General features: G+C 42.3%; 1 protein-coding gene across 5 annotated transcripts in view; it reads right to left on the minus strand.

The window, feature by feature from the left end:
- DGKI (diacylglycerol kinase iota) overlaps positions 1-14,328 on the minus strand; it is a 508,012-nt gene that overhangs the window by 81,686 nt on the left and 411,998 nt on the right. For all 5 annotated transcript variants that reach the window (XM_088832644.1, XM_088832652.1, XM_055421328.2 and 2 more), the window contains 4 exons: positions 7,990-8,059; positions 5,428-5,468; positions 4,425-4,552; positions 1,508-1,630 (listed from right to left, as the gene is read on the minus strand). In XM_088832644.1, the coding sequence (XP_088688770.1) occupies positions 1,508-1,630; positions 4,425-4,552; positions 5,428-5,468; positions 7,990-8,059 (362 nt within the window). The remainder of the gene's footprint in view (positions 1-1,507; positions 1,631-4,424; positions 4,553-5,427; positions 5,469-7,989; positions 8,060-14,328) is intronic.

Raw genomic sequence — 14,328 nt, forward strand, 5'->3', positions numbered from 1 at the left:
GAGAGCCACGTGGCAGAGCAGTCCTCCTGGGTTCCCTTACCCTGTTGCTCTCTGCCCAGGCACCCCTGCCCAATAGAGTTTCTTGCTTTGTCAACAGGTATGAGTCTTTGGACAAATCATTTCCAAGTGTTAGACTACAGGCAACTCTCGGTCGCTGAAAGGAGTTCCCCTCCCTGCAACAGGGTGTCTGGCCTGGAGTCAAATTAGTTCAGTTCAGTTGCTCAGTCGTGTCCAACTCTTTGCGACCCCATGGACTGCAGCACGTCAGGCCTCCCTATCCGTCACCAACTCCTGGAGTTTACTCAAACTCATGTCCATTGAGTTGGTGATGCCATCCAACCATCTCATCCTCTGTTGTCCCCTTCTCCTCCTGCCATCAATCTTTCCCAGCATCAGGGTCTTTCCAAATGCCAGTTCTTCGTGTCAGGTGGCCAGAGTATTGGAGTTTCAGCTTCAGCATCAGTCCTTGCAAGTCTTCTCCAACATACAGTTCAAAAGCATCAATTCTTTGGTGCACAGCTTTCTTTATAGTCCAACTCTCACATCCATACATGAATACTGGAAAAACCATAGCCTTAACTAGACAGACCTTTGCTGGCAAAGTAACATCTCTGCTTTTTAATATGCTGTCTAGGTTGGTCATAACTTTTCTTCCAAGGAGCAAGTGTCTTTTAATTTCATGGCTGCAGTCACCATCTGCAGTGATTCTGGAGCCCAAAATAATAAAGTCTGTCACTGTTTCCACTGTTTCCCCATCTACTTGCCATGAAGTGATGGGATCAAATGCCATGATCTTAGCATAAATAAATGGGTGCAAATGACTCTGTTTGTGACCACAAGGTGCACCCTGAACCTGTCCTGCAAAGAGGGGTGACAGGAGGGAGGATTCACAGGGCATGAGGGTACCAACACTGTTGTAAAACCCAATTCCCATCCTTCAGATGAAAACACACCCACTCTTCTGACCTATAAACAAACGCTTCATCAATTACCCAGAGAGACTAAAACACAGCACAAGAAGCACTGCAGGTAAGCCACCGAAACCACCTGGCCATATTACACAGCACAGCCAGAGGCTCAGACTGGAGATTCATGAAGCTGACTGCTAACAGTCCATCACAATGTTCACACAAATAAAACTCTTTACATCATTTCAAGACTATTCTCTCACTCAGGCATATCCTTGCGATATGTCAAACCCAGGGGTGTCTGATAAACCCTGGGATCACTTCTGGGGAAGCAAACACTGCTGAGGTTCAGAGTAGTGACAGGTCCACGTGCAAGGTCTCACTGAGGCTCAGGAGCACGAGAAATGGAAAGTGAGGCTCCATCGGAGCTTGTTGTGGGTCAAAGGGTGTTGGTGAAGAAAATGTCAAACCACAGGGTGATACAATCAGGAGAAAGCTAGAGCACCGCTGAGAAGAGAATCCTTCCCTTCGGTGAGCGCCCCACGGAACCCCCTCCCAGCAAGCCCAGTGATACAAGACAAGAGAGAGGATGCTCTTACTGTAGCACTCGGGAGTGGCTGAAATCTTTCAGATCTGAGTCTTCATAATGCGGGCTTATCATCCCCAGCCCGCTGTCACTCAGCATGCGTTTCCGGAGTGCAGGATTCCACCAGTCTGTCATTCTGGGAGAAAGAAGGACACCAGACACTCAAAGTCAGGCATGGGACTTAGTCTGCCCTTTCTCAGGATGGGTTTTGTCTCCAAACAAGAGGAGAGCAATTAATCTTTATGGGGTATTTATAAGCATTTCACGTTTACTTGGGCTTCCCAGGTGGCAGTTAGTGGTAAAGAATCCATCTGCAGGTAGATGACACAGATTTGATCCCTGGGTTGGGAAGATCCCCTGGAGAAGGAAATGGCAACCACTCCATAGTCTTGCCTGGAGATTCCCAAGGACACAGGAGCCTTGTGGGCTACAATCCATGGGGTCGCAAAGAATCAGACATGACTGAAGCCACTTGGCACATTTTTTAGTTTATTTAATTTTTTCAACAGTCAGGCTCTCTTTGGATGCTGCTGCCCTCTTTACAGATGAGAAAACTGAATTTTGAGATTAAGCAATTTTAAATATGACACAGATAAGAAGTAATGGCAGGGGACTTTCCTGGTGGTCCAGTGGTTAAAACTTCACTTTCCAATGCAGGGGTGCAGGTTCAGTTCCTGGTTGGAGAGCTAAGATCCCATATGCCTTGCAGCCAAAGAAAACAAAACATCAGGAAAAAAAAAAAAAAAACAACCCACCAGAAGTCATATTATAACAAATTCAATGAAGACTTTGTAACAAATGGCCCACGTGAAAAAAAGGAATGGTGACTGATGTCTTATAGAAACTGCAGGCCATTCTCTTTCATTGTATCCCTGTTCCTAGTTTATTTCCAGAGGGACTGATTCAGGTTCTTGTGGATTTGCAGGCTACTTTATCTTTGGAACCAGAGCTAATAGAGAATGAATGGGAGGACAAAGCCTGGGGAGAGCTTGGCAGAATAGGCTCAGACTTCATCAGACTGAACACTACAAACCAGACCACGTCGAAGGGACAACACCTAGACTCCAGCAGAACCACAGCTGACAGGCGTGACGTCACCCACGGCCTTCCCCACTACCTTCCGGGACTCTCCGGGGTACATCAGGCCGTCCTTTGTGCCGGTCGGCTGTCCCTCCATGACACAACAGCTCTGGTATTACTAGCTCTGGTTCCTAAACACAGCCATCTATCTGTTACAGCCACCACTTCGATCTTTTCCTGGCTCCCCAGAGACGCGGTATGTACCCCTGATATCAGCTGGCCTGGCAGAGTGGGAGATACCCAGAAATAGCAGCCACGGTCAAATTAGTGAACAGGGGTGACCAGGCACGAGGGTTTTACCTCAAGTGCGCATGCCTGTTAGCACTGTACAAGTATGTGTGCACATTTGCACATGCCATTTGAGTCCATGTGTGTCTACTCCCTGAGGAAACCCTTATTTTAACTATTTACCTTCTATGCACCAGTAAACCTCTAAAGTAAACCATTAAACTTCACAAGGACAAAGGTTTTTGCGTTTTCACTTGTGCACTGTTGTTTCTCAAGAGCTTATACTAGTACCTGCCACACAGAAAACGCTAAAGAAATATTTCTGAATTTTTAAAATAATCTAGAAATATTAATATGTTGGTGGTTCACTATGGTGGTTAAAACATGCATGGGCTCTAGCCTCAGAAAACCTGGGAATAAATCTCATTTTTTTTCCCTTTACTTTCTGCGCAATAGTGGCCAAGTTACAAAAACTCTCTAAACCTCATCTTGCTAACATGGATTTAAGATAGTAATAGTACCAAATTTGCAGGGTCATTTTGAAGTGATGATGATTCCAATAATATAATATTTAATGAGTGTCTACCAAGTGCCACAGACAGCCTTAATTTTACATGTATCGATTCATTTATTTTAAAAGTAATTTATCTCTTTGCCTGTTTTGTATCTTAGTTGCAGTGCACAGGCCTAGTTGCTCTGTGGCATGTGGATCTTCGTTCCTTGAACAGGGATCAAACCTATATCCTCTGTATTGCAAAGCAGATTCTTAACCACTGGGTGACCAGGGAAATCCCTCAGTTCATTTACTTTTAAAAGAATTTTCTGAGTAGGTATTATCATTTCCATTTTACTGATGAGGAAATAAGCATAGAGCATGTAATAGTAGGGATATAAAATAGGCATTTAGTATAGTATGTGGCTGTTAATAAGTTCTTGATATTTCATAGTTATTGTTATATGATATATATATATATATATATATCAGGCTGCCTGGATACAGGAAAAAAAGGAGAAGGATTAGGAAGAGGAGAAGGAGAGGAAGAAGAGGAAGGAGGAGGAGGGAAAAAAAAAGTCAAACCACCTGTGTCATTTTTCAATGTGATAATCTTGGCATTCCAGACGTGCATGGGCTGTGTGCTGTGGGAAGTCACTTCAGTCTTGTCTGACTCTTTGCGACCCCATGACTATAGCCCACCAGGTTCCTCTGACCACAGGATTCTCCAGGCAAGAATACTGGAGTGGGTTGTCACTCCCTCCTCCAGGGGATCTTCCCAACCCAGAGATGGAACTCAGATCTCCTAAGTCTCCTGCATGGGCAGACGGGTTCTTTACCACTAGCGTCTCCAGACGTATATGCCCAGACATAAATACTAGTGCCTTCTAGTTTGGTAGGAAGTGTTGATGTGGTGGGTAAAGATGGCTCCAACATGTTACAGATCTGAGTGGGAAAGAGTGATTCTACTCAGACATTCATTGACCGATTTACAATGCAGCCTCAGGAAACACAAGAAAACCTGTATATCAAAATAGTTTGATTTCATTAAATATATCAAGCACAAGGCCAAGCCAGACATAGATGTCATCCTGCAACCAGTCTCAACACAAGGAATAAACCCACTTACCCCGAGGCTTGCTCCACCACCAGGTCAGGCATTCCTGGGGGTGTACCCGCCTGCTGTGACAACACCATATCTGGGTCCAGAATAAAAATCTCATCTTGAGAAATCTCCATCACAAAGTGCAAATGTTCCTAAGAAAGGAAAAGAAATCTGTCAGATGACTGACAGGATGCTCAGATCCATCATTTAAAGAATAACTAGACAAAGGAATTTAGTCCTAAGGAATACTGAAATTTTATGACATAGCAAATGACCACAGCATATTATATTTTCAGAGGGCTGACCAGTGGCATTCCTCCCTGAAGGAACATGGTAGCAAGAGGCTGAGGAAGGGGACAGTTGAATCCTTGGTTTGGGACTCTTTAACCAGTATCCTGTCAGGTATAAGCAGAGATGGCCTTGCCTCTTTTTAACAAATACTATCCAAGTACTGACACCTTACATGCAACTTGGTCCAGCATGTGCATACAGTGACCTGGACTTATACCCTCAGGATCTGGTCAAAGCTAAGTGGCATGGATAATAACCAGTTTTATCAATGGATTCCATTCTATACCTCTTTTACATGAGCATTTGGACAGTCGGGCCACTAGACATCATTGGGCATAAGCATTTTGTCTTCTCACTACCAAACTCTGGAAAGTGGTGAGTTGAAACTAATTAGCCTACATATATATTTGAGGTCGCAAATTTGCCAATCAGAAATAAAGTTAAAAAGGCATAAAGTTTGGCAAGGAAGCAGTAAAAGAGCAGTGTGAATGAAAACTTGGAGTGCACGTAACATCAACAAGCCTACTTATCTTCTGGACTCATTTTCAAGGTCAAACCATATCACCTTGAGTTCACAAATCACAAACATGTGAGGACAAGTAACAAGCTCATGGCTGAGACTGTATCATTCCAGAACTGTACACATTTCAGTGTTTTTGGTGGGGGAAAAACGTGTAAGATTAGTATAGTTACTTGGGAATTTTTCACTTTCACAAATAGGTTCAAGAAATCATACCTGAGATCTGTCTATTCGATAAAAGCGATCAGCAGAAGTAGCTGGGGGAAAAAAAAAAGTATATGGCATTCAGAGAGTCCTGTGTTATGGCACCAAATTTACAGCTTCTCTCCTACCATGACATTCCACTCTTGCTGGATGACTGGCCAGTCCCTAAATCTACTTAGAAAAATTCAGGACTTCATGCCTCTGTGGCTGCTGTTCCACTGTGTAGAAAGCCCTTTCCCAGGATTTTCCTGAAGGTTCAGTGGTTAAGACTCTGAGCTTCCAATGTAGGGGACGCAGGTTCAATCCCTGGTTGGGGAACTAGGATCCCACATGACCCATGCCTCAACCAAAAAAAAAAAAAGCCCTCCCCATTACACATGACTATCTAAATCATTTAACTCGTAAGCTTGGGATTAAAATTATACACAATACTAAATGTAAAATATAGACAATCAACAACAACCTACTCTATAGCACAGGGAACTATGCTCAATATCTTGTAATAACCTATCATGGAAAAGAATCTAAAAAGGAATATACACATATCTGAGATATATACATATATGTGTGTATATGTATATACATGTGTGTGTGTATATATATATATCTGAATCACCTGAAACTAACACAAGATTGTGAATCAAATATATTTCAATAACAACTTAAAAAGAATCATGTCTTAGGAACCAACTTGAATGCCACCTCTTCTGTGAACCCTTTCTCAGCCCCTTCCTCCCTGCCCCAGATAGAATCAGTTGCTCCCACCTCCCTGTACATTTGTAATCTGTTTACACTTCTTATAAAACTCTCTTCACTGAGAACTCTCAGACCAAGATATCTGCCTCTTTAAAGATCTGCTTCAATTCTTCTTTTATGTCTCAAGATATGGGCACAGAATCCTCAACAGAGCTGAAACTCGATATGTATTAATCAACTAAATAAAGTTAGGAAAAAAAAAATCTGTAGGTTGCCTGATTTCTGAGGAAACGATTCTCATTTTAGAAAAAAAGAGCTTGAATTTGCAGTTAGGGACCACTTCTGGTATTAAAGGAATCATTTCAGTTTAAAACTAAGTCCCTGAGCCATGTCTGAAGAAAGCTAAAACAGAAAAAATAAAAATTATTTAAGCATTCCTATAAAGGATTGGGCTGTGTGTGTAGTTTGAAGGGAAAAAATACTTAATGATAAACTCTGGGCTTCTAGAAATTAATCTGATTATTCCTAATATTCAAAAGAATTATGTTCCTACTCATTTAAATCTATCTAACAGAGTCCAAATATTATAAATAGATTTTCTACATAGTACTAGAGGGAAAAACTCAAAATGCAAATAATAGTTCAAAAATCATACATATTTAACAAGTAGCTTCTCTCCAAAGGAAATAAGCTAAGAAGCAAGATAATCATGGTTCTTACCCTCTAAAAGCAAGACGGGGGAATACTGGCCTGAGAAGGACTTAACCTACTTTGTTCTTTTAGCTATGACTCCAATCTTTAAACATTTTAAACACAGCTATTTCTAGAGTAAATGTAGTATCTAGGTTAACACCATTAACCACACTTAGAATTTTATACAAAATAGACTATATATAAAACAATTTATATACATTCCCATAATTTTCTTAAATATAAGTTATTCCTCTGCGGATTCAGGAAAAACAAATGACTATGTTTCTCATCACGAGGAAATAAAGGACCTGGAGGGAAAGGAGTGTCAAATGTCTTTAGAGGCAGCTGACAAGCCATTAATGAAAACCGATGTCATAATGTGTGGGGATAAGATTTGATACAGATACGGGTGCTCATCTTCATAAAGTGTTCACACCCTCACACAGCCCATCATCCTCTTGCCCACATTCATAGCCTTTCAGATGTACACAGAGCTAAACAAAAGAGAGGCAAAAAGTGAAAGCCCAGTGTCCGCACAGATGAGAGATACTGCGCAGTAGAGCCACTGGGAGTAGGTAAGCAGAAATGTACTGTAAAACGGGTAACTGCACAGAAAAGTGGGATTAGACAGCCTTTAGGGGGATGGATGGAAAATGGACTCATTAACCACATTAACCAATCAGAAAATGACTGACCTACTATGTATTCAACATGTCATGCTCAGCAGAGCAGATGTGAATGCAACTGAAAATGCCCACCCTTTCACAAAAATGTGTAACTCATTCTGAGATGATGGCTTACTGAAAATGATATGGAAGTTCCATAATATGCAAACAACATGCAAATTGGTACCTATTCCCCGTGCTGATGAAATCCATCTACCAGCCTGAATTGAAGACAGGCACTCAACACATTTTTAGAAAAGGGGGCACAGAAAGGGACGTGTTAACTTGAGCAATTTGATGCTGAGAAGTTTGGCCAGAGTTAACTGACTTGCTTTGAGGGAGATAACTTCAGGAAAGTGTGCTGCAATATCAGAAAGTCCACATTGTTTGAGATTCAAATACCAATCACGTGGAGGGTTCCTGAACAATCTTTCGGAAAATTAGAGCCCATTCAAGCCATCAGTGCTTTGCCCTGAGGCTTCCCAAACCCCCACCCCTCCGAAAACATAGAAACACTCACCATCTAGAAAGCACCACCGTGGGGAGAGTCTCTGAGCTGAGAGCGCCCTAGGGAAGGAGGTTTCGTGGTCCTGGAAAGACACACACACATCCTCATGGCTCCATCCGAATGAGCTGAGAGCTGTTCCTCACTCCATATTGTGCCCCATCACCTATTGCTAAGAGCGGGCATCCTTTCCTACTCAAAGCATTGGTGAGAGATCGAAGCATACTTTTCACTGGAAACACCCACAGGGGCTCTGCTTGGAAATGATTTATTTCACATAACAACTCTTGCACACAATTTCCAGGAGGTTTTCCATTTTTCCATTAAGCATGCATAAATTCTATCACTTGGGACATGTACTTCCTTTGGGGACTCTTTCTTTCCCTTTGTGAAGCTGAGGATCTAGTGGCAGCTGGCTGTCACTTGCATTTCAGTTCTCCACACAGGTATAAAAATGTCCCCTACTAAAAGAATCACTGCCACTCACAATTTTTTAAAACATAAAATGCTAATTTATAAGAGGATTTGAGGCATTCTGGACTGGACTCAGTGAAATTGAGATAACTGACAGAAATGGGACAGATTAGGAGGGAGGGTAGGTCTCTGTGGGGAAGACACTGGGACTTTGACCCTTACTAGCAATCTGAGATGTTTGACTAGAAGGAGCATCCTTGGAGTGAGGCTGGTTGTGCATGACCTTGTGTGTACAGAGGGGGACGGGAGAAGGACATGGGAGAAACAAAGAAGAGGTTAAGAAGAGAGCGAATCAGAGTTTACGCGCTGACTTCTTTGGAGGTTGAACCTGCCCCACATGGTCTGGGGGCAAAGCTTCTGCTTAAATCAGTGAATCTTAAAGCATGAACCCTGGGCCAGCAGCATCAGCTGGGAGGTTGTTAGGAACACAAATTCTCAGGTGCCATCCCAGATCTACAGACACCCTGGGGTGATACCCAACAATCGCTGAGATTGAGTCTGATGTATGCCAAAGTTTTAGAACCACTGGCCTAAAGTAACAGGGACTAAAATTGCCCATTATTAGGAATCTTGGGTAGAAGATTTATATGAGTGGATCCTGCAAATTAAATAATGAATAGAGGAAAACCTGGTCTCACTCAGGACTGGTAGCAAAATTTGCATGTAGAGATGTAGAAATGATATACCATGGATACAGAGATAAATATACAGCCTTCTTTCTTGAACTGGCTTTGGACGACATGAAATCTTGACATGTACCTATTTATATGAGAACTGAGTTTAATGTTTTGGGAATTATACTTTGACACAAGTGATACCTCATTTTAAAGAAACTTATGATTCTTAATGCATTTTTATAAAACAACTAAAGCTACCAATGATCATACTAAGTCAGAGGAAGACAAATATAATACGATGTCACTTATATGTGTAATTTTTAAAAATTGATATAAATGTATTTATAAAACAAAAATAGACTCACAGACTTAGAGAACAAACTTATGGTTACCAGGGGCAAAGGGTAGCGGGAGGATAGACTGGTAATTTGGGATTGACACGTACACACTGCTATATTTAAAATAAAATGCCTTTCCATGAAAAAAAAAAGAGCAATACCTTAAGAACCTTAATATCAAAGACAAATGTATACTGGGATGGATTAAAAGTGGACCAGAAGTAAAGAGGAACAGATTGTCAAAAAGGAAATCATAATAACCCAAAGCCAAGATCTGCCAATTTCTTCACATTCTTGATGGACCCAAACAAATGAGGACCACAGAGGTGATGCAGGCCTTCTGTACTCACATAACCTTTTCAGTTTGTCTATCTATACCCTCCATACTCCTAACCAAAAAAGAGGACCAGAAGTGGTAGTGATGTTAGTAGGGAGATAATAAAAAACTTGCTGTGACTTTGTCTTAACTAACTCTCACTGCTAACATATCGTGGGTATTATATCAGGTAGCCTGTGTCCTCACAGAGGACCTGGCACACAGGTAGAGTGGGTGACCCTGGCATTGAGAATCCTGGATTCAGAGTCAGCAGGAGGGTAAACAGCAATGCAGTGCAGGCCAGGAGTCAGACTTGAGCAGGAAAAGGGGGAAATAAGGAAACAAAACTGCCCCCACCAGGAGGTCAAGGACGGGCCCCCAGGATTTCACGGGGCCATGGAGCCATAGTGCAAGGATCCACTCTGACAGACATGGCAGCATCCTTGCCACCAAACAGTTACAGCTGAAAGAATGGCCAGACACGTTTGCTTTGTGAACGCTGCACATTAAAGTCAGTATGAAAAGACAATTTCTGATGGAGCCACAAAAGCTCAAAAGTAAGCCCCTTTCAACATTGACTGTGGACACTTCAGAAATGTGATTGTCTGAAGGCAGCTACATTTCCTAAGATAGTCACATAATCCCCTGAGTGGTGCCACTAACCACCACATCAACAGCCTTCAGGACTAGTTTAGGGCTTCTTGTCTTCTCTGTACTCTCAAACAGCATAATCAAATCAATGATTCATCAAAGAGATAAGATACTTGACTTGCTCATTTTGTGATCTGTTATTTTTCTTCATAGAAATGGTAGGACTTGGATGAATGCAACTGTCATTGCTCCATAGTGTAAGCAGACTGATATAACCCTGGATGTAATTATGCTTTCTACCTCTTAAAATCACATGCTCTTTAAATGAGTAATATTAACAAACACTGCTAATTCACCAAATTCCTGATGTGTGAATTTTCTCTTTTGATATATTCTAATGGAAAACCTGTTCTCATGCTAAAAACAGAGCATGCACAAAAGCAAACCTGACATTCCTCAGATATATATTTTTGAAAGTCAACTGGCATGAATTATATGTAATTGATAAGGAAATTACCTTAACCACTATCGGGCAAAAACACACCAAACTGCCCTTAATTTACATTCAATTACTCACCGCTGATTCACACATAATTTCATGATTGTGCAGCAGGCCCATTAAATACTCCACTAGGTTATCCAATTAAGCAATATTCACCTAGCATTTAACTACACCTTTATTGGGAATGAAATTAATTTTCTTTCATAAAATTTAGGGACGATATAAGCAGAGGCAAAATAGAAGTCCCTTTGAGTTGGAAATTTCTGCTTCATTTAATAGTGTCTAGGAGAAGGAACGGAGAAGGCAATGGCAAGCCACTCCAGTACTATTGCCTAGAAAATCCCATGGATGGAGGAGCCTGGTGGGCTGCAGTCCGTGGGGTCGCTGGGGGTCGGATGTGACTGAGCGACTTCACTTTCACTTTCACACATTGGAGAAGGAAATGGCAACCCACTCCAGTGTTCTTGCCTGGAGAATCCCAGGGACAGGGGAGCCTGGTGGGCTGCCGTCTATGGGGTCGCACAGAGTCGGACACGACTGAAGTGACTTAGCAGCAGCAGCAGGAGAAGGAAACGGCAACCTACTCCAGTGTTCTTGCCTAGAGAATCCCGGGGACAGGGAGCCTGGTGGGCTGCCATCTATGGGGTCGCACAGAGTCGGACACGACTGGAGTGACTTAGCAGCAGCAGCAGCAGCAGTCAATAATTGCTACTTTTAAATTTCTCTTATATATCCATCCAAATTTCTTATTTGCTGGCCTTGACATTTCCTGCATCTAACCCATCTACACATTCATTTTTTCCTCTCTTTCCATCACCAGGCTACATACCAATATCTCTTACTTATCAAATCTACTCCTTTACTACCCACCATTCTTGCAGAAGAAACGTACAGAAATGGGATTCAGTTCAGTTCAGTCGCTCAGTCGTGTCTGACTCTCCGCGACCCCATGAATCACAGCACACCAGGCCTCCCTGTCCATCACCAACTCCCGGAGTTCACTCAAACTCATGTCCACAGCGTCGGTGATGCCATCCAGCCATCTCATTCACAGAAATGGGATACTCATTTGCAAATCCAGCTTTGAAAGATGATGAAATAGTGATTATGTGGTAGAAGATGGAAATGAGAGATATTCCAAAATTTTCAAGAGCCCTTTTCTGGTGAGAATGTCTTCCATTAACAACAACAACAATTCTGTGTGTATGTGAGAGAGACAGCCGTCTTGCTTTCACTTGTAATAGCAAACAGAACCTGGCCCCAGGCAAGTCTTACTTTAAATCCCCATTTGAGCCATTTCTGACAGCTTTGATCTAGCACCCAAAAAATAACATTCTTCAAATTCTCTACCTAACTCCTGTCCTTGTTTAAGACAAGATAAATTAATTCCTAGGAGGACTCCCTTGAACTGGTTTCAACTCCTCCTTTCAGACTCTTCTAGACTCCAGACCACAAATTAAGGAGGGAGATATTTCAGAGAGAGGAGGGAGATGAGTAAGGGTAGCCAGTAGGAGAAAAGGAATGAGTCAAATATTTGCAGACACATGCTGTTTGCCCAGGACTAGACAGAGCTCTGATGGACTTCAGCACAAACGTATCCTCTAGGAGAAGATTAGGCATGTAGAAAAAAAGAGATCAGAGGATGAACAAATGGCTGTAGAGTCAGATTTGACCAAGAGTGTTTTCTCATGAAAGTGAAAGACATCTACAAGGGCTCTAAAGGATGAAAGAACTTTTTGAAATTATTACATCTGTAGTGAAATATTCCAGCTATTCTAGAGTTATTCTAACTAAATTGATTCTTAAAGAGGAGGAATCACCAGGTCCATTTTCACCTATTATTGAGTCCTATTGTATTTATTAGGGCTTCTCAGGTGGTGCTAGTGGTAAAGAACCTGCCTGCCAGTGCAGGAGACATAAGAGATGTGAGTTTGATTCCTGAGACAGGAAGATTCCCTGGAGGAGGGCATGGCAACTCACTCCAGTATTCTTGCTTGGAGAATCCCATGGACAGAGGAGCCTGGCGGGCTACAGTCAGTGGGGTCACAAAGAGTCAGACATGACTAAAGTGACTGAGCACACACATACACATTGTATTTATTAAGACCTCAAATTATTAGCTCATAATAGTTTGAAAACACACTTCTGTGTACCAACTACAAGTGCCCCATGTATATGGTGACACCCTGAATGTCTACAAAATCCCTAATTGTCCCTGGCTCCGTTGCACCACCATATCCCATAGATAACTCTTTCCACTTTCCTTTACCCCTTTGTCTCTTCCTGTTCCTCTTTCTCTCTCTGTCCACTTTCTTCATCGAGCACTGTCACTGGCCTTGTCCCCAGATGTCCCGAGAGCCATCAGAATGACTCAGGGCTTCTCAAACCCCGCACAACTGGCATTTGGGGGATGGAAACTCTGCTGCAGGGGCTGCCCTGTGTACTGTGCATGTGGAGCAGCTTCCTTGACCTCTACTCAGTAGATCCTGGTACTCCACGTCCCCTGGTCATGACACACAAAAACATTCAAATTGCCCAACTGTCCCATCAGTTCAGTTGCTCAGTCATGCCCAATTCTTTGCGACCCCACGGACTTTCGCACGCCAGACTCCCTGTCTGTGACCAACTTTCAGAGCTTGTTCAAACTCATGTCCATACTGTTGGTGATGCCATCTCATCCTCTGTCATCCCTTTCTCCCGCCCCCAATCCCTCCCAGCATCAGGGTCTTTTCCAGTGAGTCAGTTCTTCCCATCAGGTGGCCAACGTATTGGAGCTTCAGCTTCAACATCAGTCCTTCCAATGAATATTCATAACTGATTTCGTTTATGATTGACTGGTTTGATCTCCTTGCAATCCAAGGGACTCTCAAGAGTATTCTCCAACACCACAGTTCAAAAGCACCAACTCTTCAGCGCTCAGCTTTCTTTATAGTGCAACTCTTACATCCATACATGACTCCTGGAAAAACCATAGCTTTGACTAGACAGACCTTTGTCAGTAATGTCTGTTTTTTAATATGCTGTCTAGGTTTGTCATAGCTATTCTTCCAAGGAGCAAGCGTCTTTTAATTTCATGTCCCATATGAGGCACAAATCTCCCCCAGCTGACAATCACTAGGATGGTTGAATCTGCCTCTATTCCTTAGTAACCTTACAACTTGGAGTTAAAAAGAGATATAATGAAGTCCTGGGAGGGAGCAGAGAAGAAATAATTTCATAGTAGGAGGCCTCAAGATGAATCTTATTAAATAGGTAGACAAAGTTCAATTTCCCGATGAATTCTAGCTTATCTGGCAAGCTAAGGAATACCCTGAATCTGCTAGCACAATGCATTTTGCTTGTCAAGTTATAACTTACCAGTTACAGGCTACGTGAGCTGCATTAGAATAGTGGAGGGGGGTGCTTTGTGTTTAGACATCAGAGATGGTAGAGGCAGGAATTTTCAGCAGGCTATAAATATCCAATAAATTCTTGTATAACTTGTAAGGCTTTGTTAGGTTAATACAAGGTGTCATT

Source organism: Moschus berezovskii, chromosome 3 (assembly GCF_049115385.1).
Source record: "Moschus berezovskii isolate FMDL1 chromosome 3, NW_MosBer_1.0, whole genome shotgun sequence".
NCBI classification, from domain to species: Eukaryota; Metazoa; Chordata; class Mammalia; order Artiodactyla; family Moschidae; genus Moschus; species Moschus berezovskii.